General features: G+C 35.5%; 1 protein-coding gene across 4 annotated transcripts in view; it reads right to left on the bottom strand.

The window, feature by feature from the left end:
• The window catches only part of HNRNPLL (heterogeneous nuclear ribonucleoprotein L-like), a 39,008-nt gene that overhangs the window by 7,644 nt on the left and 3,842 nt on the right, over positions 1–27,522 (bottom strand). For 2 of the 4 annotated variants that reach the window (XM_012653865.1, XM_012653864.1), the window contains 7 exons: positions 19,335–19,453; positions 14,346–14,583; positions 12,469–12,554; positions 11,004–11,100; positions 10,846–10,918; positions 6,537–6,608; positions 2,240–2,457 (listed from right to left, as the gene is read on the bottom strand). In XM_012653865.1, coding sequence (XP_012509319.1) covers positions 2,240–2,457; positions 6,537–6,608; positions 10,846–10,918; positions 11,004–11,100; positions 12,469–12,554; positions 14,346–14,583; positions 19,335–19,453 — 903 coding nt within the window. The remainder of the gene's footprint in view (positions 1–2,239; positions 2,458–6,536; positions 6,609–10,845; positions 10,919–11,003; positions 11,101–12,468; positions 12,555–14,345; positions 14,584–19,334; positions 19,454–27,522) is intronic. The other 2 variants (XM_012653867.1, XM_012653866.1) reach the window with 1 other exon arrangement.

Raw genomic sequence — 27,522 nt, 5'->3', positions numbered from 1 at the left:
GCCTCCCAGAGTGCTAGGATTACAGGCGTGAGCCATCGCGCCCGGCCCAGTTCCTAGACTTTTACCTGGGTCTAAGATAAATGTCTATATGAAAAAAATCTGAACTACTTCTCCCAATGTTGTTAAAGCTATCCCATGTATTCTTGGACAGTTATACAAGCAGAAGTATCCCATATGTTATCCCCCAGAAGAAATGTGGAGTTTTCTTTCTTTCTTTTTTCTGTGATCAAATAGTTGAGGAAAATTCTTATTTCAGAATCTGAAAGAGTCACTTCAGCAGATCAAGGAGCTTTATGAACTAAGAACTAAAAGTACTGTCTGGGCACGGTGGCTCACGCCTGTAATCCTAGCACTCTGGGAGGCTGAGGTGGAAGGAACCCTCGAGCTCAGGAGTTCGAGACCAGCATGAGCAAGAGCAAGACCCCATCTCTACTAAAAATACTAAGAAATTAGCTAGACAACTAAAAACATAGAAAAAATTAGCCAAGCATGGTGGCCTGTGCCTGTAGTCCCAGCTACTCGGGAGGCTGAGGCAAAAGCATCACTTAAGCCCAGGAATTTGAGGTTGCTGTGAGCGAGGCTGACACCACGGCACTCTAGCCTGGGCAACAGAGTGAGACTCTGTCTCAAAAAAAAAAAAAAAAAAGAAAAAGAAATAATGAACTAAAGTACCAACTTTTGAAGCCATGCCCTCTTCTCACACAATTATGACTCATATGTTTGTACTTTTTTTTGAGACAGGGTCTCACTCTATTCCCTGGCTAGAGTGCAGTGGCGTCACCATAGCTCATTGCAACCTCAAACTCCTGAGCTGGAGTGATCCTCCTGCCTCAGCTCCTCCAGTAGCTGGGACTACAGCACACCACCATGCCCAGCTAATTTTTCTATTTTTTGTAGAGACAGGATCTCACTCTTGTTCAGATGCTGGTCTTGAACTCCTAACCTCAAGCAAGCCTCCTGCCTCAGCCTCCTAGAGTGCTAGAATTATAGGCATGAGCCACTACATCTGGCCTATGCTTTCTTATTGTTGTGAAAAGAACATTAAAATCACTTAAAACAACAGGGAAAAATAATATTATTATAAATTCAAATTAGCAAGTGTATCAAACAATTGGTAACTTAAGACTACCATTCATTTCCCTAGATAAATTTTCCATGATTCTTTAAAAACTAATTTACCATCTACTTTGTGTCAAGTACCATTCTAGGCATTTGTTAAGATATCAAGGAATAAAATGTCACAGATTTGGGAAAACCACAATTACCTGGCAAAAATATAGTTACAATTTTTAAAGACCTTCAAAACATGTAAATTTTAAATGTTTTCCTACTTTTTGAATGTAAACCTCTAAATGGAAAGTCTGGGACACATTCTATCAAAGAGAATCGGTTTCAAATATTGATTATACTAAAAGCATATTGTTCCTCAGAAGATAATAGAACACTAGCACTTAGGAAGAAGGTATATAAATCCTAGAACTCTCCTAAAATTCACTTCTGGCCAAGCTCTGAGATATATTTATGTATACCTATCTCCATGAAAGCAACTACTCTTTCAAATTTTACAGTTCAGTATGTTAAATGCTAGAATCTCTTTGAGATGATCATCAAAATATAGGTTTTATACCTATAATACCCTAGTAATTAATTAAACTATTGCTTTAGATTTCTTTTTGTATCGGTTTTTTTTTGAGACAGAGTCTCGCTCTGTTGCTCGGGCTGGAGTGCCATGGCGTCAGCCTAGCTCACAGCAACCTCAAACTCCTGGGCTCAAGCGATCCTACTGCCTCAGCCTCCTGAGTAGCTGGGACTACAGGCACAGCCCACCATGCCTGGCTAATTTTTTCTATATATTTTTAGTTGTCCAGATAATTTCTTTCTATTTTTAGTAGAGATGGGGTCTCACTCTTGCTCAGGCTGGTCTCAAACTTCTGAGCTCAAAGGATCCACCCACCTCAGCCTCCCAGAGTGCTAGGATTACAGGCGTGAGCCCCCACACCTGGCCATTATATTGCTTTTTTAAAAAATATTTTCAGTACCAACAACCTAAACTTAACTACTTACCAACAAAAAATAAGTTCTAGGGTTTCTATATAATGGAGTTTTACCTTATGTGGGTCACTACTGAAAGAATTTGGATGTTCCTGATACAAACAGAAAATACTTACATATTTGTAAGCCTTTTCAGAATTACTACCAGATATCCCAGCAAAAGAAGTTAATATAAAATGAAACTTACCTTTTCAATATTCCCATATAAGCAGAATAGGTTGAAGACTCTTGAACAATTCATTTTTAGTTGATGTAATCCACTAACCATTACAACTGAACCAGAGGGATTTCCTCCATGCATGTAAGAGGAAGAAGCCTGTGGTAATGGATACGCAACAAGCTCAGGTGTATCTCGAGAGCCCATTCTGTAACGACTTGGTAAAGGCAATAATGGACCATGGGATCCTATAAAAATGATCAAAATAAATAAATAAATAAAATGCATATACATAGTTCTGATATAAATACTTCAGTAGATACACTTCACCACGTAAAAAATAAACTCTTAACATTAGCTAGTTTGATGTCCAAAGAAAACTCAAATGTACAGATATTTAAACATAACCTATGGGAAAGTAATAAAACCTGTATTTATTTGTACCAGATCCAAGATATATTGACCTGTACCTGCATACATAAGGCTGTCAGTTTATATTTAAAAAAAAAACCATATAAAATTAGGCTATGGTTGGGGGGACAGGGAAATCAATATAAAACTTAGGGCCAATGTATATAAATTTAAAAAATAAACCTCCTGCCAATATCTTCTGGAGGAGTAATATATTAAAATATACAGTAAAATCTAGGAAGCTATCTCTGTACAGATATAACAAAAAGAATATCTTTAGTTCCATTGGAAAGTTGTATACCTGAATATATTTAACTATAATGTACTTTCAGGTTGGTATTTTATTCCTCTAATTCTAATTTAGCAAGTTAAAACCCTAGGTTTAGTCAATACTTCAGCTAAACACAAGTGTCTTATTACTTCACAACCTCCATTGTTTGAAAAAATATCAAGAATCCAGAAGGAAATAATGCCTGAGTAAGGAAACACACACACAAATCTACATCTCTTACATTGAGATTCTTTATCAAGAATCAACTTGCTAACTTTACAGTAGTTTTAAACAACTTTATCTGATTTTTCCATCCACAACAGATTAGAAGTAATAAGAAATATAAAGCTAGAGTGTGGAATGGAAAGGAATGAGTGTGGAGAAACTGATACTAAAAGTAAGCAGAGAGCACATTTTACAGCAACAAGAAGAGAGGAAGAACTCAGAAGCAACAAGTAACTAAGATGGAGATACATAGCTTAGAAAAATAAACCCTACACCTCTTAGGTACTCCTGAGTTAGTGATTACAGAAGCACAGTCCGGAGCGTATGCAAATATCCTGCTGAAGTGCAAAAATCCAATCAAAACCCAAGTCCTTTCCTCATTTCTTAAGAAGTAAAAAGTATATAATGCCACTAACTTTCATTTTTATGTACGACTAAGGGACATCTGTCTACCAAGTGAGTTACTAAGAACTACTAATTTTGTTATTCGTAACATGCTATTAGAGCTTATGGTGGACTCCAATTTTCAGTATTCTAAATAAAGCTGCCATTCATAACAACACAGCAACAATACCACCGAGTACACAAGAACACAGTGTCAACTTCTGCAATCTTGGGAAGGAATACTTTATCAATGCACCATCATCAGTTGCCTTAGATTGGTCATGGTTTTCAACTGCTCGTTTGACAACTGGCACTTTGCCAAAATAATCAATCTAGCTCAATTGAAGTGTATTGTAACCATACATATTTCAGCCTCTAATATAGACTATTATACAAATACCAAAGTTCAAATATCGCTCTTACGTCTACTGCAAAGGACACGAATATATTATATTGCCTCCCCACTACCACCATTTGCTTGTACACAGTAATGACACTTCATTGTACCTAAATTTTCTTTTTCATAGCCAGTGGAAAAAGTACAGTATATGGGCAGTGGAAACCTTCACTTTGCTTACAATGGCTAAGGTCCAAAAACTTTAAGAATCACTGCCCTACGTAACAACCAAAATCAATGCAAGAGAATGACTGATGTTTGTAATTATGACTTTGAGCCATCAGGATTAAATTATGTTATCTACGCTATTCAAACTACCTATATTGCTTAAGATAAGAAAAATCAGAAGTCTTTTAAAAGCTTCTATACTAAATAGATAATGTAAAAAGTTTGAGTGCTTAAAAAACTAATGTTTCATGTATTTAAAAAATTCACATATATGAGAAAATGCTACATAAATGGTATTATTAACATTTTCAAGGCATTTCCTCTCTTTCAAACTTTAAAATCTTTGGTCCAAGAATCATAGCCAAAGATGCTAGCAATTAATATACAAACTTTTCTTAGGCTCATAGCCAATCTATATATTCATTTTTGCCACTGTTCAAATGTGAGAGCTTCTACCAGGTCATCTCACAGGGCTAAGCTTCCCAAATTAAATGATTTAAAGATTTTCTCTAGATTTGTAGTTTAAAAAGAAAAAAATATTTAAAGAACTGATGATTAGCACAGAATTTTAAACTGCTATAATAAACCAATGAATAAATTAATCTCATAGAATCTATGGGTCCTGAATCATAATTAACCTTTTCTATCCCCTTTCTTATAGAACATTACATAGGAAAAGCCACCCGTGTGACCTCAAAATGCAAATAAATCTGTTCTGCTGAACTGCTGATCTGAAGGGATACAGCTGTGATTTGCAGTATTCAGAAAAAGGTTCAATACCACCAGCACACATCCCCATCTTCTTTGCTTTTTCCACCATTTCCTCATCTTACTTCTCTTCTCCACACCTCTTTTTATTCATTCTCTCTCCTCCTACATCCCATTCTGCTTTCTTCCCTAGGAAAGTAGAACAAATTAACCTAAGAGATAAATATCTAAGTACATAGCTCAGAATCCCTACACAATCTTACACAATCCCATTATAACTACCAAAGAATTTCACAATAGGCTTTTTAAAAATAAAAGGTTCTTGTAGGGCAGATAATATTTTTATTTATACAATTTTTCAGAATATTTTATAAAGGAAGGCAAACCTAAACTAAGAAAATGCTCTATTTTAACACTTCTACAGTAGAGTTCTGGCCCTTCATTTATTCTTCCACAGATTTTTCTAGCCTCCTTTGGCAAAACATTTAACCAGTTTTTAACCTTCAGCTCACTGCCATGACATACTTAACACCACAACTATACTACAAACTTGTAACTAGCAATTTTTTTGTAACCCTTCATTATGCGAAGCATAACAGGCTCCCTGTTTTTTTTTACTGCCCATACAACCATATTTAATATTTAATTGGTCACAAGAACTAAGAAAAATGATCAAGGTACACACTCACTGAAACGACTGTAATAACAGTTTCATTGTATACTACACGTTATTTTGACAGAACACAGAGATTGTTTTAATCTTTTCTGCCGTATAGACTACTGTGGATCCTTCAACAAATATATACACACACGTGCATGCACACAGGTAATAAATTCCTGGAGTTCAAAAAAAGACACTAGGGAATAAGCTAAAACCCACAGCTAACAATGGTCATTAAAGTAAATACATTGGCAATTTGAAAACATTTAGGACAACAGGCAACACTAGCGGGCTTCTCAATGATACATTCCAAAAGCACAATATAGCAATTTCTATTTCCTGCCACTTTCTAATAATTTTGTATTTCAACTTTAAAGCATGAAATAGGTGGGATCAATAACTAAAAACTAAAAAATATTTTAAAACAGTTTATAGCCAGTTAAAGTCTTATCAACAGCAATTCTACTCACAACATCTACCTACGAGACATCTACTTACAAGAACAATAGTCTGAAACCTAGCTTTTTCCTGGGGAAGACTGTTATTCTACGTTTCGTAATCTTAACATAGCACACAGTAAAAGCTGCGAAGTTTTAAAAGGGGAATTAAATATGAACAAATTTAACCAAAGCCAAATGCCAACTGCAGAGCTAAAAGAAGTTAAGAGTCTGACCAGAAGCACGTTTCCTTTTTGACAAATATTCCACTCTTTCTGCCTTTATTACTCAAATTTCCTCTTTGCTCATAATTGCTAGAATGAAAGAAAATACACTTACTGAGCAATAATACTTCTTTCTGGTCCTTTTACAGGCCAGTGCCCACTACAAATCAAAACCAAAACAAAATACAGTGGCAAAAAAATTTTCAATCCCCAACCAATAGCTCTCATTTACCTCAAGAATTATTTGATTTATCAATATCCTAAGAAAACAAGGGATTTGGGACAACTCCTTGGGAGTACGTTATAAGGGACTGGTCCTATATAAACCAAGTCAGGTAAGCAGGAAAAATACAGAGACAAAAAATGTGGAATTCTTCATCAGAAATGCAAGAATTCTAACAGTTCATCTATACTACCTTCCTTCTGCCTTGACAAACTTACCATAGCCATCATGTCTAAACGAAGAAGGGTGTTCTCCCAAAATGGCTTGTCTCTGGCGACCCTTTCCTCTATCTGACACAAAAGTAGAAACATTGTTTTAACAATTTTGACCCAAGTACTTAACAGAGTTCTCACATGGGAAACACCCATTCAAAACATCCATTACAATTCATAAAAGAAATAAGATTCCTGGTTAACTTTAAACATCCATTCACAACCAATTTAAATACAAACACCAAAAAGTTTAAAAAAATAATTCTATCTAACAAATTCCACTTAACTTGAAAATATCTTTTTGGCAAATGCTAAATACAATCACACTTTCAAATTTAAGGGAAGAACGGATACTTTTCAGAAAGTGAATGTACACAATGCTAGAGTTTGACACTGTACAGAAGTTCTTACCAATACATGTCTTTAAAACAAGCTTTAAGTGCAGTACTTTTGAAAGACAGTACCTGAATCATACTATTAGCTTCAACAGCAACACATTTTCAAAGTAGGCTTCTTTCAAGAAGTTTCAGCATAAGCCAACAACAACCTGTATTACATGGTTTCACAATCAGTAAACACAGAGTATTTTATATGTATATATACATATTTATAAACACCTACTGACTTGAGAGCTGAAAATTTGCACATCACTCACTGGCCCATATTATACCATGGATAGGTCATTGCCTATCGATCTTAACACCAGGCAGGACTACGAGCAACCCCCAAAGTTTAAATATGCCAAGATAAAGCTAACCAAGGGGGCTACATTATTGGATGAGAATACTACAATACTCTAAAGGATAATTTTTGTTCTAGCTACATTTTCAGGGAAGGCATGCCAATTTTCCCCAAATCTAGTTTGAGATATCAATTAAAAAATTATTTGTAGGTTTCTAAAACAGCACTTCTTGTGTTGGTTAGTAAATTTTTTAAATCATTATATAATACTTTTAGAAAGTTTCCTGATCAAATCATAAGGCCCAATAAATTTTTTAAAATATGTATCTTAAGACTCTGGTCATTCTGATCTTTGAAAACTCAGAGGCTTTTCATATATCCTTAGTCACCTAAACAAATGAGGTTTATGGGAGATGAGAAATACTTTAATTTTCACTTCAGTCTAGAGAAGTATAGTTTTAATTACCTATTCCAAGTTATCATAGCATCGAAAGGGACTAGGAGATCATCTAGTTCAACCCATATTCAACGTAAAGATTATCTTTACATCATCCCTACCATCTGGGACCAAAAGCCTCTGCTTACCCCAAACCAGTAACAAGGTAAGTACTACCTTCCCTTACATTTTCAGATAGTCCCAAATTATGAAAAAATTAATTTTTATACTATATAGATATTGATCCTCTACCCACATTCTACTCTGTTTAAGGCCTCACGTACTATTATGACCCTCCTTCCCATTTCCCCAAAGTCATTTCTTCTCCAAACGTCTAAACATTCAGTTCCTTCTACTGCATGGCTTTCAGCATCTCTCATTATTTAAGACTCACTCCTCTTGAACCAATCCAGTCTGCTAATCCATTCCATTAATGTTCCCCTGCTTAAGCATATACATCAAACACTAAACACAATTTCTTAACTGGCCTATGAATCTTAAAACCCAAACCACCATAATGTCTTCATGACTTAGTTTTATTAATACAGTTAATAGTGTGCCATAAAGGAAAGACAACTGGGTTGGGAATCAGATGATTCCAACTTAACCACTAATTGGCTGTATAGTCACAGAAAGTCACAATCTTCATTCATAACAAGGAAGAGTCAGAGTAGTTGATCTCAAGGTATCTTTCAGCTAAACATTCTCATTATTAATAATTCACTTTATTTGAAGCATTCACTAGCTGATATAAGGTCACATAAAACAGAAGTTGAACAGAAAAGTCAAACACTGAACATATCACTTTCTAAACAGTAGTTTGTGAGCTTTCATAGATTTAAATGAAGTCTGATGGAAGCTATAGACCTTCTCCTCAAAAAGATGTACATATACACAAGTTTTGCTTAACATTTTTGGAGGGGTTCCCTGGAGTCCAGGCTAAGAATTCTTTGCACTAAAATGTAATTAGGAATGAAAAGGACTTTTAAAAATAAAGTTAAGCTTTTAAAAGAGCTCTTTTGTGGCGGTGGAGGGGTAGAAAAGTTATATGAAGGGATAGCAACTAAACAGTTTCAGTATCTATCAACTTGAGCGCATGCTAAGATCACTACAGAAACAAAACGTAAACTGCTTTATTCTTGCCGGACAAATATCTATCTGTAAAGAATTAGAAAGGAATTTTTTCCTTGAAAGCATAAACAACTAAAATTCTATTTTACTTCCTTTAATTATATTTCACTATTTAAATATCTATCTTACACATTTCTGAATTATCTAACAAGCACTGTATAAAGAACTAACTTAAGCTGGCTTTGTGTAAACTTCAGACCTTTTAAAAGAATAGATGTAAACACTGTTACAAATAAGAAGCATATCTATAGGATAAATGTTTTAAGAGGCAATAAGAAAAATGCAACCAAAACTATTTCAAATGAGAAAAAAAAAAAACTTGAGTGTTCAATAACTGACTGTAAATTGACAGAAGTGAGAGATTTCTCATCAACCACTTGTCCTGTTGTTTGAGTGCTAAGGGATTGTTTTTCAATACTGTAATTAGACTGCATTAAGCCTAGGCCAAGCAGATTTCTGTAAGTGGTAAAATGGCGGGGCAAAACTGCATTACAAAACAAACCTATTTGCAACCTCATGCATAAGGCAAGATGATTTCCTGGGAACTGAAATGAGCCAATCATCCAAAAGTCCTAAATATTTGAACATGCAAAGGATCATCCCATTGTCTTTTACTTTTCTTTTGCTAGAGTACATGCACTATAGAGTATCCACTGCCCAAGATATTTTGGATGCCATAAAAACTTTTCTAGTTACTGACTTTTACACAGGCATACGCATCTTGAGTTTTTCCAACCCGTGGTTCGAACAGTGATATTGTAGTTGAGATGTAGCCAATACTGCAGCCCCCTTGTTTTTACAAGATCCACATTTTAATTTGTATATTCCAGAATTGCCACACAGTTAGTTGAACAATTTTATCAGTCAAGTCTATGCTCATGAAATCTAGCATTTATAGGTTATAGGTGAAAATGCATCTCAAATGAAATGCTCTTATTTTTTCAGATTTATCAAGTTTAAATATATTCTACCTTGGACAGACATGTTACTTTAACCTACATTTGAAATGTCAAAATTTCTAGTTACAGAAATTAACATAAGTGATAACCTTAAATTGTTACAAAAAGTGACAACTTATAAACAGCCACTTTACAAAAATCAAACCACACAGAAAAACATGTTACATATAATGCACCTTTTCATTATGTTAGAACTTCTGTTCAATGTCCACAATTGAGGAAAAAAACAAAAAACAAAAAAAAGTAAACATAAGTGCAGCAAGTGTGCACCTTTCTAATCCTTTAATTTCTAATTATCTGTGTGGATTGGTTGAGCATTATCAATTCCCAAGACCTGTGGATAAATTGGCCCTGGTTATCTGCCAATTAACAATTTGAATCTAAGCTGCAAACAGTTACAGGAAAGGGCATTAAGATTTACAACATTGTAGATAAAGTCTAGTTTCCGTTAGTGAAAAGTTTTAAATTCTACAACTGAAACCTTAAGGGAAATCAGACCAATATACACATACAACTTGAATAAATGGGCACAGTCTATCATGGTGTTCATCCCATGCAAGTCTGAAGTACTGTTAAGTGTCCTCCTTTAAAAACTTGGGGTGATGGTGCATGCAGTATGCAGTCAAGGTGAATTGCAAGTCTGAGTTTTTCAGAGGGCTTTTTGCTGATGCCGATGTTGTGCATGATGAAGTGTAGAGTCAGCCTGCTGTAGTCCTCTATCCTTCTTAATGCCTCGTCCAGCTTGGGGGAAAAGTCCTTTCCATAGAGAAGCAGTGTGCAAGTTTGCAGTTTGTAAGGAATATTCTGAATCAGTTTCCTCTCCTCCAAAGAGAGAGAGCTGCTTGGAGAAATGCAAGTCCTTGAACTGCGGGCGTGCCTGTATGTGTGGGCTCCTTGTTGAACTAAATATAAATAGCTCAGCACATATCAGTAGGGGGCACTAACGTTCAAGGTTATTTTCCAGCATTACATGGCCTTTTGCAACAAAAGCATTCACCAACAAGGTTTTTATTTGAATTAACTAGCTCATCTCAGGAAGCAGAATCTAACTGCATTTAAAAATTTGTCAGTAGTTGTAAGTACTTTCTAAAATGCATAAAATACCTACCTCGTCTTCCCAAATATGGTTTAGTGTAGTCCCAACTGTCATTGTCATTCCTAATAACATTTAGACGAGTTGGCTGTTAAGATTGAAAATAAAGTAAGTTCAAATTGTATATCCAAAGCATAAATATTCTTTGGTAAAGTTTTGAAAAAGATATTTACCCTTGCATATTCAATTTTTAGTGTGCAACATCCAGCATATATATCTGCTCCATTGAGTGCTGCTTTAGCCTTCTGAGCACAAAGAACTGATTCAAACATAAGCACTATTAAGGAAATTAGGTTTAAGGTAACTGATACTTAATCATTACTCACTTCCAAAGAAAAGGACTTAAAATAATCAGAAGTAACTCCTTTACTTCCAGAAACGTGTTACCAAATAAAATTTCTAGATGAATTTTAGTAGGAGAATTTACTTGTAAGATCAAGGGTACCAAAGAAAACATAATACAACCAAACTATCTACATTAATCCTTCTAAGTCATCAGAAGTACTTTATAAATTGGGGGTAGGGGAGATAATGGAGTGTAGTCCTGTTCCCTAGCAAAGAACCTTGCAACCCTGAAACTATTTTACTTAAAAGTAAGAACAATATTGCAAAGAATCAAAATAATATAAAACAAATATATGACTTTTATATATTTCTGAGAAGGCAGAAATTTTATTAAATTTTTTAAAAGTTACTTAAATCTATAATTTTTTGAAAAAAATCAAATCACATAAATACATAAGGTAAAAAAACAAAAACCAAAAACACCTTGCCAGAAGTAAGCAAGTAAACAAGCAAGTAAGCAAGTAAACTGTTAAAGAGTTTGCTGTATATCGCCACCCTTTCCCATGTATGCACATGCATACATAGATTAGGGATTTTTATTTTTATTATTTTTTTAAAATGGGCTTATACTATATATACTATTTTGCAACTTGCTCTTTTTACCCACCATATAACAAATTTAATAGAGAAGCAGTTCTTACATAAATCATGACCATTTAAAAGGTTCAATAAAGAAAGGTGAAAAAGATTCTACTGACTCTAAAGTTTTGGCACTGCCAAACTATTTTAAGGAAAGAGACAGAAAAGTTCATTTGCAATAAATTTTAAAAAGTTACAAGTGTACATATCATCAAATAGTGTTATTTTACACTGTAAGATGAAGCACTGGACTGTTTTATGATAGCAAGTTATTCTTTTTTTTTTCCTGAAACAGGGTCTCACTCTGTCACCCAGCCTGAAGTGCACTGGGACAATCATAGCTCACCGCAGCCTCAAACAACTGGGGTCAAGCAATCCTCCTGCCTCAGCTTCCTGAGTAGCTGGGACTACAGGTACATGCCATCCCACCTGGCTATTTTTTTTTATTTTTTGCAGAAACGGGGTCTCACTATGTTGCCTAGGCTGGTCTTGAACTCCTGTCCTCAAGCAGATATCAAGTTATTCTTATAATAAAAAGTACAATTCTCTACAGGTACTGCAGTTTGATATTTTCAATTGAAGCCAAACATATTTTTGTGGGAGGAGAAAGTAAACACTACTTGTCTAGAAATGCTTAAGCAGGAAAAAATAAGATGCATATGAATTTACACATCATTCATACATATCAATAAAATATTTACAAATAAAGGATATTCAACCATTGCTTGTATCCCATTTCTCTTGAATATAACAATACGTTGCACTTTTCCAACGGGGTTGCATACAGTATATAAAACATCCTATGAAGAAACAAAACAAGATTTCTTCACATTTTATATTTAGAAAAATATTAATAAGCTATACTTCATTTTATTTTACCTAAAAAACAACTGTCAAGATGTCACTTCTATTAATTATTAATGAAATTAATTTTTAAGATTATTACTTTAAAAAATATATACTCACTTTAGAGAAGTTCCAATGAAACATTTGAAAAGTACTATTACGTATTTTATCTCCTAAATGAATATTCAATTTTTACTTCAACAGGTAACTAAAATATCTTCTGACAATATATAATTAATAAATCATAACTATAATCAATTTGTTTTTTTTCAAATGAGACTCTGAAATGTTTAACATTATAATCACTTGAATTATAATAATAAATATTTACTGAGGGGTAGTATTAGAACAACTCTAGTATTCATTTCACAAGGGACAATGGCTACAGAGAAAAGATGCAAGGAAGATCATACAGTATTTAATGTCACCAAACAAGATGCCTGAGTCATCTAAGAGAGAATCTAAATACCCACTCAGGAATAATTATTCAACTATCAAGAAATTTCTTGAGTACCTATAATTACAAAGATGTATTGTTAGGCACTAGGGATATAACAAAAACAAATCAAATTACCTATACCAGTTATATTCTTTTTCCCAAAACACTAAATATTGTAAATATATTAATACTATCTATTAATAAGTTTATAACTATTATAAAAGTAAATAAAATCAAAATGCCTTATTAAATCTAAAGAATATCTTATGCTTTGCTTTAAGTTTATGTTCCAATATCATATGCCCATACTAGAAATTTACCAATCAAAGCTTCCCTTACTGTGATATTCTCCCATTCATTACAAAAATCAAGTGTCTTTGTCATTAGTTTATCATGAAACAGCTTATGATCACGAAGTAAAAACTCAACTGGTTAAAGACATGAATATTTTTTAAAAATTCCACTAATATCACTTTTTAAAAGGGCAAAGAAGCAGAGAATTTCAAGTAAATCAGAGACAGGTTTTTTAACATGCTATCTCAGAGTAGCTTATAATAATATGTGTATCTTACTGTACTATGGGAGTCTGTCATTACCTAGTAGATGCTGTTACACATATGTATGCTGACATATAAGTAAGAGAGATTTCTTGGACCATTTCCAACAAGTCTGTCTATAATCCCTTATTATCAGAAACAGAACTGACAGTCATGGTAAAGAATAAAATTTTTAATACGCCAATTTAATTGAGAAAACTGTGATTCTGATCTTAGCTTCAGTGTTCAACATTTTTCTTTGTTCATTAAAATTGATAGTCAAAATTAAGGTTAATTTCAATAATTTTTTTTTTTTTTTTTGAGACAGAGTCTCACTCTTGCCCGGGCTAGAATGAGTGCCGTGGCGTCAACCTCGCTCACAGCAACCTCAAATTCCTGGGCTCAGGCGATCCTACTGCCTCAGCCTCCCGAGCAGCTGGGACTATAGGCATGTGCCACCATGCCCGGCTAATTTTTTCTATATATATATATTTTTAGTTGTCCAGATCATTTCTTTTTATTTTTTAGTAGAGACAGGGTCTCGCTCGTGGTCAGGCTGGTCTCAAACTCCTGACCTTGAGCGATCCACCCACCTCGGCCTCTCAGAGTGCTAGGATTACAGGCGTGAGCCACCGCGCCCAGCCAATTTTAATAATTTTTATAACTATTTTCAAATATCTAGATGGCAGCGAAGAAAACTATAGATCAGTCACTCTAGAGGCAAACTGCAAAATAACTTTTAATTTCATTTGTCATACTAAAATACATACCACTGTAATTGGATAAAGAGGATTCTGAATTGAAAGCAGAAGAACTTTGTTGCCTCCTGATGGATCATCAGTATTTCCTGGCCGAGTGATCCTTTTGCTTGTAGAATAGTTGAAAAAAGCCTGTTGGCCAGCAATGTACACAGGTTCATCCGCAGCAAATGTCACACATTCTTTGGCACTATCTATGTTTTCAAATTCCACGAGAGCCTGCCGTTTAAATGGCATCATCATCACATAACTGAAAAGGGAGATTGGGAGGAAATAACACAAATATAAACAACAAGTTCACTTAACATTATTTGTTCTCAATCAAGTAAAAGCAGACTTTAATAAAAATGCGTCAAATCATACAGATTAGTATTCTTCACTACCTATATCCAATGTAAGTTAACTCTTAAATCATCCAAATAAATTGTGATGTGTCAGGTAAATGGTACAAATTTGAAAGCTTACCTCTCTGTGATTAGAAGCTTATCCACCCTCATCATCCCCTTCTTAAGCACAATTCGCTGTTATCAGTTACTAATGACACCACCCAGTTTATTCTTTGGGCTGCTACTCCCAAACAGTATTAGAAAATATCAAGATACAGAAACCAACAGACACAAAACTCAACAGAAGGTAGGCAGACAGAACAACCCCTTCTTAACAGCAGAAACTATAACGTCTCCTGAATTTTCCAAATAAATAAATGCCCACACTAATAATTAAGAACTGACTATACTTTTATTTATCTTATCAAAAACAGGGAATCAAAAGATAAATAGAAACTACCTTAGACTGGCCAAAGTTCATAAAAATAATCTCCTCCAAAATATTTTTTAAATATTAAAGAATCTATGAAAAAGCCAGGCATATGTCTGTACTCCCAGCTACTGAACAGGCTGAGGCAGAAGGATCGCTTGAGCCCAAAAGTTTGATTCCAGCCTGGGTAACACAGCAAAACCTCATCTCTTAAGAAAAAAAAAAGAATCCATGAAAAGATACTAGAGTATCTAGAATATGGTAATCATGGTTGCCTATGGGCAGGAGGGTATGGTATTTACTTTTCATAGTATACTCTTTTGGGGGGCAATCTATTATAATAGAAGTAAAGAATAAAGAAATGGGCTGGGCGCAGTGGCTCACACCTATAATCCTAGCACTCTGGGAAGCTGAGGCAGGAGGATTGCATGAGCTCAAGAGTTTGAGACCAGCCTGAGCAGGAATGAGACCCTGTCTCTACTAAAAATAGAAAAATTAGCTGGGTGCCTGTAGCTCCAGTTACTCGGGAGGCTGACACAGGAGGATCACTTGAGCCCAGGAGTTTGAGGTTGCAGTGAGCTATAGCTATGATGACGCCACTACACTACCTGGGGCAGGGCGACAGAACAAGACTCTCACCAAAAAAAAAAAAAGAAATGAAAGAAGGGAGAAAGAGAAATCACAGCACATGGATCACAAATGGGGAAATAATATGCCCTCATTCACAGGAATAAGAACCTTAAAAATATTTTAAAATACAATTAAATGGTTTTTATAATAGCAAGAAGACCAGAGAAATGACATCAAGTCAGGTGCTCAGTGACATCACTGCTTCTCAATCTGGCATCCAGGACCTACTGCTACACTTTAGAAACTGACAAATGGTACAACATTAGTAAGAAACAGACCACCCGGCAAATTATCATTCTTATAAATATCAGCTTCCTCATTTATAAAACCGGGACAACTGCTGTCAAGATCAGAGTTATTGCATACAAAGTGCTGATCCCAGTGTGTGCCACATTGTAAGCCCTCAATAAAAGGTAACTATTACTGTAGTTTCTATAGACCTTGCCACATTCATCTCTATATCCTCAGAAGCTAGAAACAGTGCCTGGTACATAGCAAGTACTCAGTATTTGTTGGTCTAAGAGGTTTATTACCTCTCCCCACCCACATCATTCAGAATTAAAGAGTAAATACACAAACAACAAGGCCTTGAATTTATTAACTATAAATGCAAAATATAAATCCCAGGAGGGAAAATACTTCTTTTAAAAACACAGACTCCTCAATGAAGTTCTAAAGTCTTGCATATGAAAAACAGAAAACTCTGGAATCAGGTCTATCTATGCTAAAGAAAATTCAAGAAGAATAAATGTTCTCTTATAAAATAAGTTGGTTTAATATGTAAATGTATCACCAAGTTTATGTTTTTATAATATTAGGTTAATAATGCCGCCTGGAAACACACATAGCAAATAAAGGTACAGAAATATTTATTGGCCTGTTATAGACCTGGACATAGTAAAATTGCTTTCTATAAATAAAAAGAAGTGAGCTAGAAGCACAAACTTAAAAGTGAAAAAGGTTACCCAGAAAAGTTCATAAGAAGATAGAGAAGGAAAGAATTAAAATGTTACAAAATATCCTAGCATGTGCTTAAATTGTCTGGTACACAATTAAAAAATAAAAAAATCCTTAAAAAGCATCAATACAAGCGAGTAGAAGACCAAAGACAGAAAACGATAAAGAAACAAAAAGGTTAAGGGACATGATAGGGTCAATGCTTTGAAGAAAAAATCTTTACTAATTTTTAAACTAAAAACATAGGAAAAGGCAACAAATTTAGTGCACAAACTGGGTCCCAAAAGTCTTGTTAAAACTGGTATAGCTAATCACTATCTAACATATTCTCTTTTAACAGGAAGGGAGAATGGAGGAAAAGAGACATAATATGTATTTTTAATATCCTTTTGATTATATTACATAAGTATATTATAGAATTAGAAAAAAGACAAAAAGGTAAGAATATAGCAGTTTTATTATCCTGACAAAATCATGCTTAATATCTTCTTGTATCTTCTTCTGATCTTCTTTCCCACATATTTAGTTTTTAGGTATAACTTACTCTATATTGAACTTGGTGACTCACCTTTTTAATATAAGCAGTTTCTATAATCTTTATGATCCCACACGTAACATTAAACATATACACACATACATAAATACATAAATATGGAAAGGTTCTATAATTGTAACATTCTATAATTGTAACATGAAGCACAACTTCCACTCCTGGAGGCTGTTCAAGGTTCTTTCAGCTTTAATAGCAGCCCTCTTATTCAAGATCATTTCAGACCACTGAAACTCCTATTATACTTAGTTATGCCAATTAAGCTCTTAATTATACACTAATTAGTTCCAATTATTTCATGACTTTTCTATCCACATAACTACCAATGTTGAGGGCAGAATGATGCAAATTAACTGAATGACATTCATATATGCAAGACTTTACCACAGACTAAGTACCAAAAAATCTAGAATCTAAAAACAGGCCATCCAGGAATAATTCAAGTAACTCACCAATTTAAAATAGTTCTATTTCTTTAATCCCCAACAATCAGGTCATGGTACTACTTAACATCAAAATAGTTATTTTCCCTAAAGTTTGCAACTGTATGTGCTCACCAACTGTTTTCTGACATTTGCCTCAGTACTTCTTGGCAATAATAATTTTAAAAGCCCCAAACATTAATATATAAGAATAGAGGAAAATAAGCCAGAGACACTCACCTTTTATAACTTCATGTGACAATGTACCACTTATATATCATTTGAAGGTCCTTACAGAGACTAGGGTTAGTTTAGCACCAACATGTAAGACTAAAAAAGGTCTAAGGAGTCTGCCTGCTTCAACGTGTAACTCTCAAAACAGACTGAACTTCCAATATCCACTCCAAATGACTGAGAATTGAAATAGTCATCTTAGTGATAAACTTTCAACACACAGGCTTTACTATGTCCACGTGGATTCTCAATTTGTACATCCAAGGATAAACAAAGTGTAATAGTGGTTCTAGTTACATATGTAGAGCATAACATGTTTGTTAAGCCACCTAACTCTCAATGAGGTCACCAAAGAAATAAAATGATACTATGATGGAAGGTGTCACCTAACACTATTCCTACTCCATTGAAAGAATGATCTGCTTCTGCTGGACATTCCTGATCACTCCCTATCTATTTATGCATTATCCTCTCAATACTTAAAAACTTAACATGAATTTTTATAAAATTGAAACAATCAAGCCATCTCAGCAAATGTACTGAAATTTATCACCTATTTATATATTTCAACTTGGTCTGTGTTTTGGATGTCTATAACAAAGAACCCAAACATATCCATTAAGAAAAAAATTATAAAATCAACTCTAGATTATCTATATTAAGAAGAGAACAACAGGCTGGGCACAGTGGCTCACGCCTGTAATCGTAGCTCTCTGGGAGGCCGAGGTGGGCTGATTGTTTGAGCTCAGGAGTTCGAGACCAGCCTGAGCAAGAGCAAGACCCCATCTCTACTAAAAATAGAAAGAAATTAATTGGACAACTAAAAATATATAGAAAAAATTAGCCGGGCATGGTGGCGCATGCCTGTAGTCCCAGCCTCTCGGGAGGCTGAGGCAAGGAGGATCGCTTGAGCCCAGGAGTTTGAGGTTGCTGTGAGCTAGGATGATGCCACGGCACTCTAGCCCGGGCAACACAGTGAGACTCTGTCTCAAAAAAAAAAAAAGAACTCAGCAATATGCACCTAAGCAAATAATGTCTACCCTTAACTGACCCACTTTTAGTTGCCAATTCCTAAATATTCCAGAACCAAAAAAAAAAAAATCAGTATTCAAGTACTACTACTTGAAACTCTGAACATGAGGGGCATTATCAACTCATCAGTTTAAAGCAGTGTTTGAGAAGCAATCACACATGCATTTGAAAATCAGATGAAAAGTGCACATAATTTTACATACCACTTTGCTGGAGGGAGTGAAAGGTGATCATGGATTGACAAAAATACATACATGTATTACTCAGAAAGGTTAAAAATCACAGGTTTAAAAGGTTCCAAAGAAATACAGTCATAGGCAAACAATATATACCATGCTAAATGTCAAGCACTGTAGCAAGCAAGCAAGCCGCGTTCTACCATACTGTTTTCAGTCTGCATCAAGTCCCTATTGCTCTTACCATATTGTCCCAAATTTTTCCAGAGCCTCCACAAGGTCTGCTTCCACCACGGATTCACAGAGTCCTCGAACATGGACAACAGGTGAAACAGAAACTTTATGGTGACTTCCACCTGCCTCCTAGCAAGAGAAAATAATTTCTAGTTAAAAACTTTAAAAGTTGAAATTTTATCTTTTAGTAAATTCAACTTGCATTAAAAAGCAAACATTAAAAAAAAATCCTGGGAATGCATCATGTTGTAAAGAAATAAAATAAAAAAAAAAATCCCAAACCAAACTGCAATATACAAGTTAGCAAAAGGAGCTGAGAATAAAATCATCAATTGTTTGTCTTGAAATACTTATTTCTAAAAAGGGAGCATTCTACTTCAATGAGAAGTACAAAGAAGTTATTTAATAACTTATTTCGACTTCAAGGAAATTTCAGAAAAAATTTCAGCAGATATACAAGGCATGCTATAATTGGAAATATATGTAATACTCATAATTTCATAGTTTTATCTCCCGAAAATCAAAATCTTAAGTAGTCCAAAATGAAAAAGTTCCAATTAAAAATTTTTCCTTGGCCGGGTGCAGTGGCTCATGCCTGTAATCCTAGCACTCTGGGAGGCCAAGGCAGGAGGATCGCTCAAGGTCAGGAGTTCAAGACCAGTCTGAGCAAGAGTGAGAGCCTGTCTCTACTAAAAATAGAAAGAAATTAGCTGGACAACTAAAAATATATAGAGAAAAAATTAGCTGGGCATGGTGGCGCATTCCTGTAGTCCCAGCTACTTGGGAGGCTGAGGCAGAAGGATTGCTTGAGCCCAGGAGTTTGAGGTTGCTGTGAGCTAGGCTGACGCCATGGCACTCTAGCCCAGGGAACAGAGCAAGATTCTGTCTCAAAAAAAAAAAAAAAAAAAATTTCCTTATTGTAAAGATATTTATTTTTCCTGTAATATAGATTTATATCATTTCTTATTCTTATTTAATAGGTTATCTAGTCCCACTATAACTTGAAGTTATTCACTTAGCATGTCGACACACATGACAACTTAAGTTTATACAAGGTACCGTCTTTGCTGATGAACAAGGAATACTCAAAAATGCAAGTCCTCCTGGGCATCTACTGACTATTATGTATATTTGAGTATGCCCAGCAGGATGTTTCAAAATGTAAGAATATGGTCCTAAAGTTTGTTTTAAAATGTAACATGTGCAAGAATTACTTTTAAATGCAAATAGCTTTCATTTACTTATTCAAGTTCTATTAAGACAAAGATCTAGGCCAGGCGCAATGGCTCACCCCTATAATCCTAGCACTCTGGGAGGCCAAGGCAGGAGGATTGTTTGAGCTCAAGAGTTCGAGACCAGCCTGAGTAAGAGCGAGACCTCACCTCTACTAAAAACAGAAAGAAATTAGCTGGACAACTAAAAATATATAGAAAAAAAAAAATTCTGCTTGTTACAGAGCTGGGAGATTGATAAAAAAAAAAAAAAAAAAATTAGCTGGGCATGGTCGCGCGTGCCTATAGTCCCAGCTAGTCCCAGCTACTCAGGAGGCTGAGGCAGGAGGATCGCCTGAGCCCAGGAGTTTGAGGTTGCTGTGAGCTAGGCTGATGCTACGGCACTCTAGCCCAAGCAACAGAGTGAGACTCTGTCTCTCAAAAAAAAAAAAAAAAAGACAAAGATCTATATTTACAAATGCCAACAGGCACTTCTCTTGCATCACATCACAAACAACTTACACATACAATCCATTTATATATACAAGACAATCTGTTAAATAAAGGTTTTTTTCCTCCTATAAACAGCCTAATCTGAAAGCACTACTGTTTTACCAATCAAACTTAACAATTACTTTAATAAAATTAAATCTCTTTAAGGCTATCTTAAATGACTCATCAATTTTTCTTATTATATGACCATTAGGAAAATGTAACAAATGAAATGCCCTGCCAATAAAAAAAACTGTCAGAGTTTAAAGAGATAAACTGATTTAAACATATAAAGTAACCACAGGACTCCTCTTATACTTTTGTCAAACCTAACAAATAAATTCAGTCCTTTGCAAATACTAATTCGATCCTTGGAATTTCATTTAATTGCTTATGTTCAGGTTTTTCTATGGTTAAACAAATAGTTATTACATGCCACTAAGTTTGAAATGAATCACTCTTGATTGTAGCCTATATAAACCAACACTCTCCTAAGCAACGTTAGCAAATATTTGAGACTCTGCCTTGGTGAAATTCAACAAGCAAATATGCATTATCATCACTAAATTATTAAATATAACTCAAGAACAGTAAGAAAAAAGCTCTAAATAATACCTAAATATCAAATTTAGAGTATATATTTAAAGTATAACAAGCTTAACTCCCAAAATAATTAGACAATAATAAACTGCACTATATAATTAAGACACAATCATTTCAGTCAATTCTAAGAAATCAGGTGGCAAAGGCAAAAGGGAAACAGAAAACTGTATTGGCCTGAACTCTTCAGTTAGTATCAAAAAATAGTAGAAGGAGGATTGCAGATTGAGACTAAAGAGACAACAACCAAATGCAATGTGTGAGCCTTCATTTTATAATAGTTAAAATTGCTATAGAAGACATATTAGGGACAGTTAGGGACATATGAGGAGAAACGTGAATACACACAGGATATTGCATTAACATAATAGAATTATCATTGTCTTAAGTACGAAAAGGTAATGGTTATGTGAAAGAATACCCTTATTTTTAGGAATTTAGGGATGAAGTGTCATGACATCTACAACTTACTTTCAAATAGTTTAGGGGAAAATGTATGTAAATATAGATAAAGAGGTTTTTATCAAACCCCAAGTGGCAAAATGTTAAAAACTGTTGAATCTAAGTTATAAGTATATGTAACTGAACATTTTATGTAATAAAAAGGTGCAATATTTTATTATAATATTTAAAAGCTATAACAAGGTATGAAGAATATAAAAATATCCATGAACCCACCATCCTGTTTAGAAAGTAAAACAATACCAATCAATTGATCACATCTCTTATCCTTCCCTTCCTATCATGGGTAACCACTCTCTTGAATATAGTGTTAAAAAATATGATTATTTTTCAAATTGGTCTTCTAACGAAGAAATGGATTACAGGACCAATTTAAAAAGCCTCCAAAGATCTCATTTTAATACATTATTATTTAACTATATTTTCTAAATGGAAAAGCTTGAGACCAAAGTCATTCCCTAAAAGCTGGAAGATGTTAAATACAATCAACATGGTACTTAGGGGAAGATAAGATTATCTAAACCTCCAGACAGAAAACACATCCCATACCTCACGTATTTCCCTTATTCCCACTCCATGAATCTGCCATTCATGGGTGTATCTACCTTGATGTTTCTCTAACATTAAATTACGTCCCCTTTTCTTTAACCCAAAATTTTCTCATCCTTTCTGTAGTTTGTTTTATTTAAAAAAGAAAAAAACCATAGGGTTATTTCCAAATATAAAACTGATATATTAAAGATATCTTTTCTTTGTTCTGTATTGACAAGGGGGGGGAATAAAGATGTCTTTTCAAACTATAATTCCACATCCTCTCCAGAGCTTAGTTTTCTACTCCCTCCTCTTTTTTCCCAAAAATACTAACATTCTTCTTAAATCACTTTCTTTTCTCTACCTGTACTATTTACTGGTGAGAAATCTGAAATCATTTGTAAAGCTTCTTTTACCTACCCTAAAATTACCTCTTTTAAGCATTACACTATGCATCTGATTCCTAAACTGATGGATAGATCTGTATTGTTTATCCCCATCCATATATTAATATTTTGGTCATGTCTTCTCCAGCTTAAGGAGTCTTTTTTTAATCCTTTCTCATACAGAAGCACAAGTTCTTTCCATTTCAAATGTTTAGTTATTTAAGCTCTTTCTTGGTCTATTATATCTAATATTTACCAGACTAGAAACAATGCATACCCACATGCATACCCAGCAAATGAAGGAATGCCTGCAATGTATGAAGACTTTTTTTTGAGACAGAGTCTCACTCTGTTGTCTGGGCTAGAGTGCCGTGCCTTCAGCCTAGCTCACAGCAACCTCAAACTCCTGGGCTCAAGCAATCCTACTGCCTCAGCCTCCCGAGTAGTTGGGACTACAGGTATGCGCCACCATGCCCGGCCAATTTTTTCTATATATATAGATTTTTTTTTAGTTGTCCAGATAATTTCTTTCTATTTTTAGTAGAGACGGGGTCTCGCTCTTGCTCAGGCTGGTCTTTGAACTCCTGACCTTGAGTGATCCACCCGCCTAGGCCTCCCAGAGTGCTAAGATTACTGGCGCGACCTACCGCGCCGGCCAAGACTTTTTTTTAAATTGCAAAATCCTTTCTTTAGGTAAACTGGGCTAACTATAATGGAGGCATTATCTGGTCCCCAATACACGTTGGCCTTTGGGGACTGGTAGTTTGGAATGGTTATGAGTAGACCAGTAGTAATTTTGACTACTGAAGATTAAAGATCAGACTCTAGTGAAGAGAAGAGCACCTTAGTAGAGTATAAATGAAGCTTCTATCTAAAAGGAATGAAAGGCCTGGCGTGGTGGCTCATGCCTGTAATCCCAGCACTCTGGGAGGCCGAGGCGGGAGGATCCCTTGAGGTCAGGAATTCGAGACCAGCCTAAGCAAGAGGGAGACCCCGAGACCCGTCTCTACTAAAAATAGAAAAATTAGCTGGGCATGGTGGCATGCACCTGTAGTCCCAGCTACTCGGGAGGCTGAGGCAAGAGGATTGCTTGAGCCCAGGAGTTTGAGGTTGCCGTGAGCTAGGCTGACACCATAGCACTCTAGCCCGGGCAACAGAGCAAGACTTTGTCTCAAAAAAAAAAAAGAAAGAAAGAAAGAAAAAATGAGTGAGAAAGGTCCATTAACAACTCTTCCTATAGTAAAAAAAAATAAACTAGAAAATCAGAAAGGCTAGATACAATGTCTTTAAAGCTTTTTTTTTAATTTTCTCAATTGTCTCCATGCACAGCACAAGCTCAACAGCCACTGAATAACTTTTTCTGCCCTCCTATAATTATAGAATTTTAAAATATCAACCTAAAATTCATGCCTTTCATTCCCTGACACACACAAAACCACTGCAAAATGATAATCCAAACTCTCCTTAAACATCTTCAAATGACAGGAAACGCACTACCTTGTGACAATCCATTATATTTTTAGAAAAGTCTTCATTATATGCATCCAATTCTGTCTTCTGTAGCTCCCTATCCAAAATGGCTTTTGGAGCGAGACCAGTGTTTAAATCTTTGGACATTTACTGGCTCAGTGATCTTACACTAATTACTTTAAATTTCTAAACCTCAGTTTCTGTTAAAAGACAAACACAAAAAATTAAAAAACCACAAATTCCTTATCATGCATGACTACAATAAATAAAACATCAAGCATAGTGCCAGATGTAGTTATTGAACAAGTGTTCAATAAATGCAAGCTGGCACCTCCTACCCGCATCTACACATTTCCCTCTTCTACATAACCTTCCAATTACCTGGATTTGTAACGATTTCTTAAATCACACCTAAGTTTATCCTTCAAGCTAACTATCCTTAGATTCTTCTGTCTCTCCTCATATAACCTGATTTCTAGTGCCTTCTCCATCCTGGTAATCTTTCTCTGGATACATTAGAATTTATCAACATAGTGCCAAGAAATGCGTACAATATTTTCAGGTATATAAGATTATTCCCTACCTTACTTTGGATACTTCATATAGACCAAGGACAACGTTTTAAGGAGCAGATGTAAATATTATTATAACTCATACTATACACAGACTTAACCTATATGTTTTTTCTTACTAAATTAAACAAATATCTCTCTTTACTTGGACTTTTTCTCTATAAAGAAATAATATAGCAGATTCAAAATATGGAAAACTTTCTAATTTTCCTATCCAAAGTTTTTAGATCCATCTGGTCACAGAGCAAAGATTAAAAAGAACAACCATATGATTCAAATAACTTTTTAAAAAATAATCTTTATTTTTTTTGCTCATGTAAAAAAATACATGGTTGGTTTTACCTAACCAGAGCCCTCTACCTCTTTTGTTTTGTTTTTATTAAACTCCTCAACCCCATATTATTACACTGGTATTTTCAATCACAGTGATGCCTCCCTCCTCAACCTCAGAGACAGACCATTGATTAGTTGGGAGAAGAGGGGAGGAGCAAAAATGGTTAATAAGAAGGGACAGAATCAGGCATGGTAGCTCACTCCTGTAATTCTCAGAGACTCAGGAGACTGAGACAGGAGGATAGCTTGAAGCCAGGAATCAGAGACTAGCCTGGGCAACACAGCAAGACACCCATCTCAAAAGAACTTTTTTGTTTTAATTAGGCAGGCATGGTGGCAACCACCTGTAGTCCCAGCTACTCAGGAGAAGGCTGAGGCAGGAGGATTGCTTGAGCCCAGGAATTTGAGGCTGCAGTGAGTTATGACTGTGCCATTGCACTCAAGCCTGAGCAACAGAGTAAGACCCCATTCTCTTAAAAAAAAGGGGGGTTTTCAAATATGGGCTTTGAGAGAGAGGGTACTCTTTTTAACTGCTAGCTATAAGGCTAGCTTTTCCACTCTGCATAACTAAAACATGGAAGGAGACAGCATTAAGTCCCCTATGACATCATCTAAATTCCTAGAAGTAGCCATGCCTGGAACTAGTGCCATTATTTGGCTTTCCCAGTTACATGAGCCAATAAATTCCCTACCCCTCCCTGCCTTTTGCTCATCTGAATTGTTGCTGTGGCTATAATCCCTGAAAGTTGCATTCAATTTCAAGGAGGATAAAAGCAATATGACATAGAATTGTGGATTTTTAGATCTGGAGTATTTTTTCCCTATTATATCCCCATCACCAAGATAGGTACTTGGCACATGGCAGAAGCGCAATTATTATTTTTCAATGACGTATGGGATCATAGAGATCACTGAGCTTCAGAGAGGTTAAGTCAAAATGTTTGTTAGAGGCCAGGCGCGGTGGCTCACGCCTGCAATCCTAGCACTCTGGGAGGCCGAGGCGGGTGGATTGTTTGAGCTCAGGAGTTCGAGACCAGCCTGAGCAAGAGTGAGACCATGTCTCTACTAAAAATTATCTGGACAACTAAAAATATATAGAAAAAATTAGCCGGGCATGGTGGCCTGTGCCTGTAGTCCCAGCTACTCGGGAGGCTGAGGCAGTAGGATTGCTTGAGCCCAGGAGTTGAGGTTGGTGTGAGCTAGGCTAACGCCATGGCACTCACTCTAGCCAGGGCAACAGAGTGAGACTCTGTCTCAAAAAAAAAAAAAAAAACTTTGTTGGTAGCAGAGCCAAGACACCTGCCTTGGTTGTGCTACTGGCTCTCTATTAGCAGCTCTTTTTACCGTATGTACTAACATGAAGAAATTAGTCACTTGTTAAAGCCAAAAGACAGTAAAACCTACTGCTTTTCATTTCTTTCCCAAAACTAGGCCTAAAAATCCTTACTCTGCTATAGCAGTTTAGCTAGGGAAGACACAAGACACTACTGCTATGCAAGCCTTAAGGCTCTGGCACTTACCTCTGGAGCACACATCCTTGAACTACATTCAAACCAGATTCTCTATGCAGTGTATAATCCTGTTTGGAAATCCTAGAAGCTACAATTTTATCTTGGCATTTTGCTATCTTGCAAGTCTATTTATTAAAGTTTGAGAAACTTCAATTTTCACCTCATCAGCAAACACAATACTATGATCTGCCTGTTTATTCACCAGCAGAATAGAGCAAAAGGAAAACTTAGAAATCTCCAAAACAAATTAGCAATCTATCCCAATTCAATTCCTGAAGTGGTTTTGCCAAGTGAAGCTCTAATATTTGGAAGTCAAGCTGCCTTCTTAGAAGTAAGGAGCTATAGAAATTTACTATTAATATGATCTTAAAGGTCACGCCTACTACATTTAAGGACACTATTTTTTCCACAAGGATAAAGTAACTGTATAATACATGGCATGGACCTCTCTAAGCAACCCTTGTTTAACAGTATAGCTCAGTGAATCTGAAAAACCCTGGAAGTTTTTGCTCTATAAAAAACAAGTACCAGGCCGGGTGCGGTGGCTCACGCCTGTAATCCTAGCACTCTAGGAGGCCGAGGCGGGCGGATTGTTTGAGCTCAGGAGTTCGAAACCAGCCTGAGCAAGAG

The sequence above is a fragment of the Propithecus coquereli genome, unplaced genomic scaffold, assembly GCF_000956105.1.
Source record: "Propithecus coquereli isolate 6110/MARCELLA unplaced genomic scaffold, Pcoq_1.0 Scaffold43, whole genome shotgun sequence".
Lineage (NCBI taxonomy): Eukaryota > Metazoa > Chordata > Mammalia > Primates > Indriidae > Propithecus > Propithecus coquereli.
The sequence above is the reverse complement of the archived record's forward strand: the minus strand, read 5'-3'. Positions and strand labels throughout refer to the sequence as shown.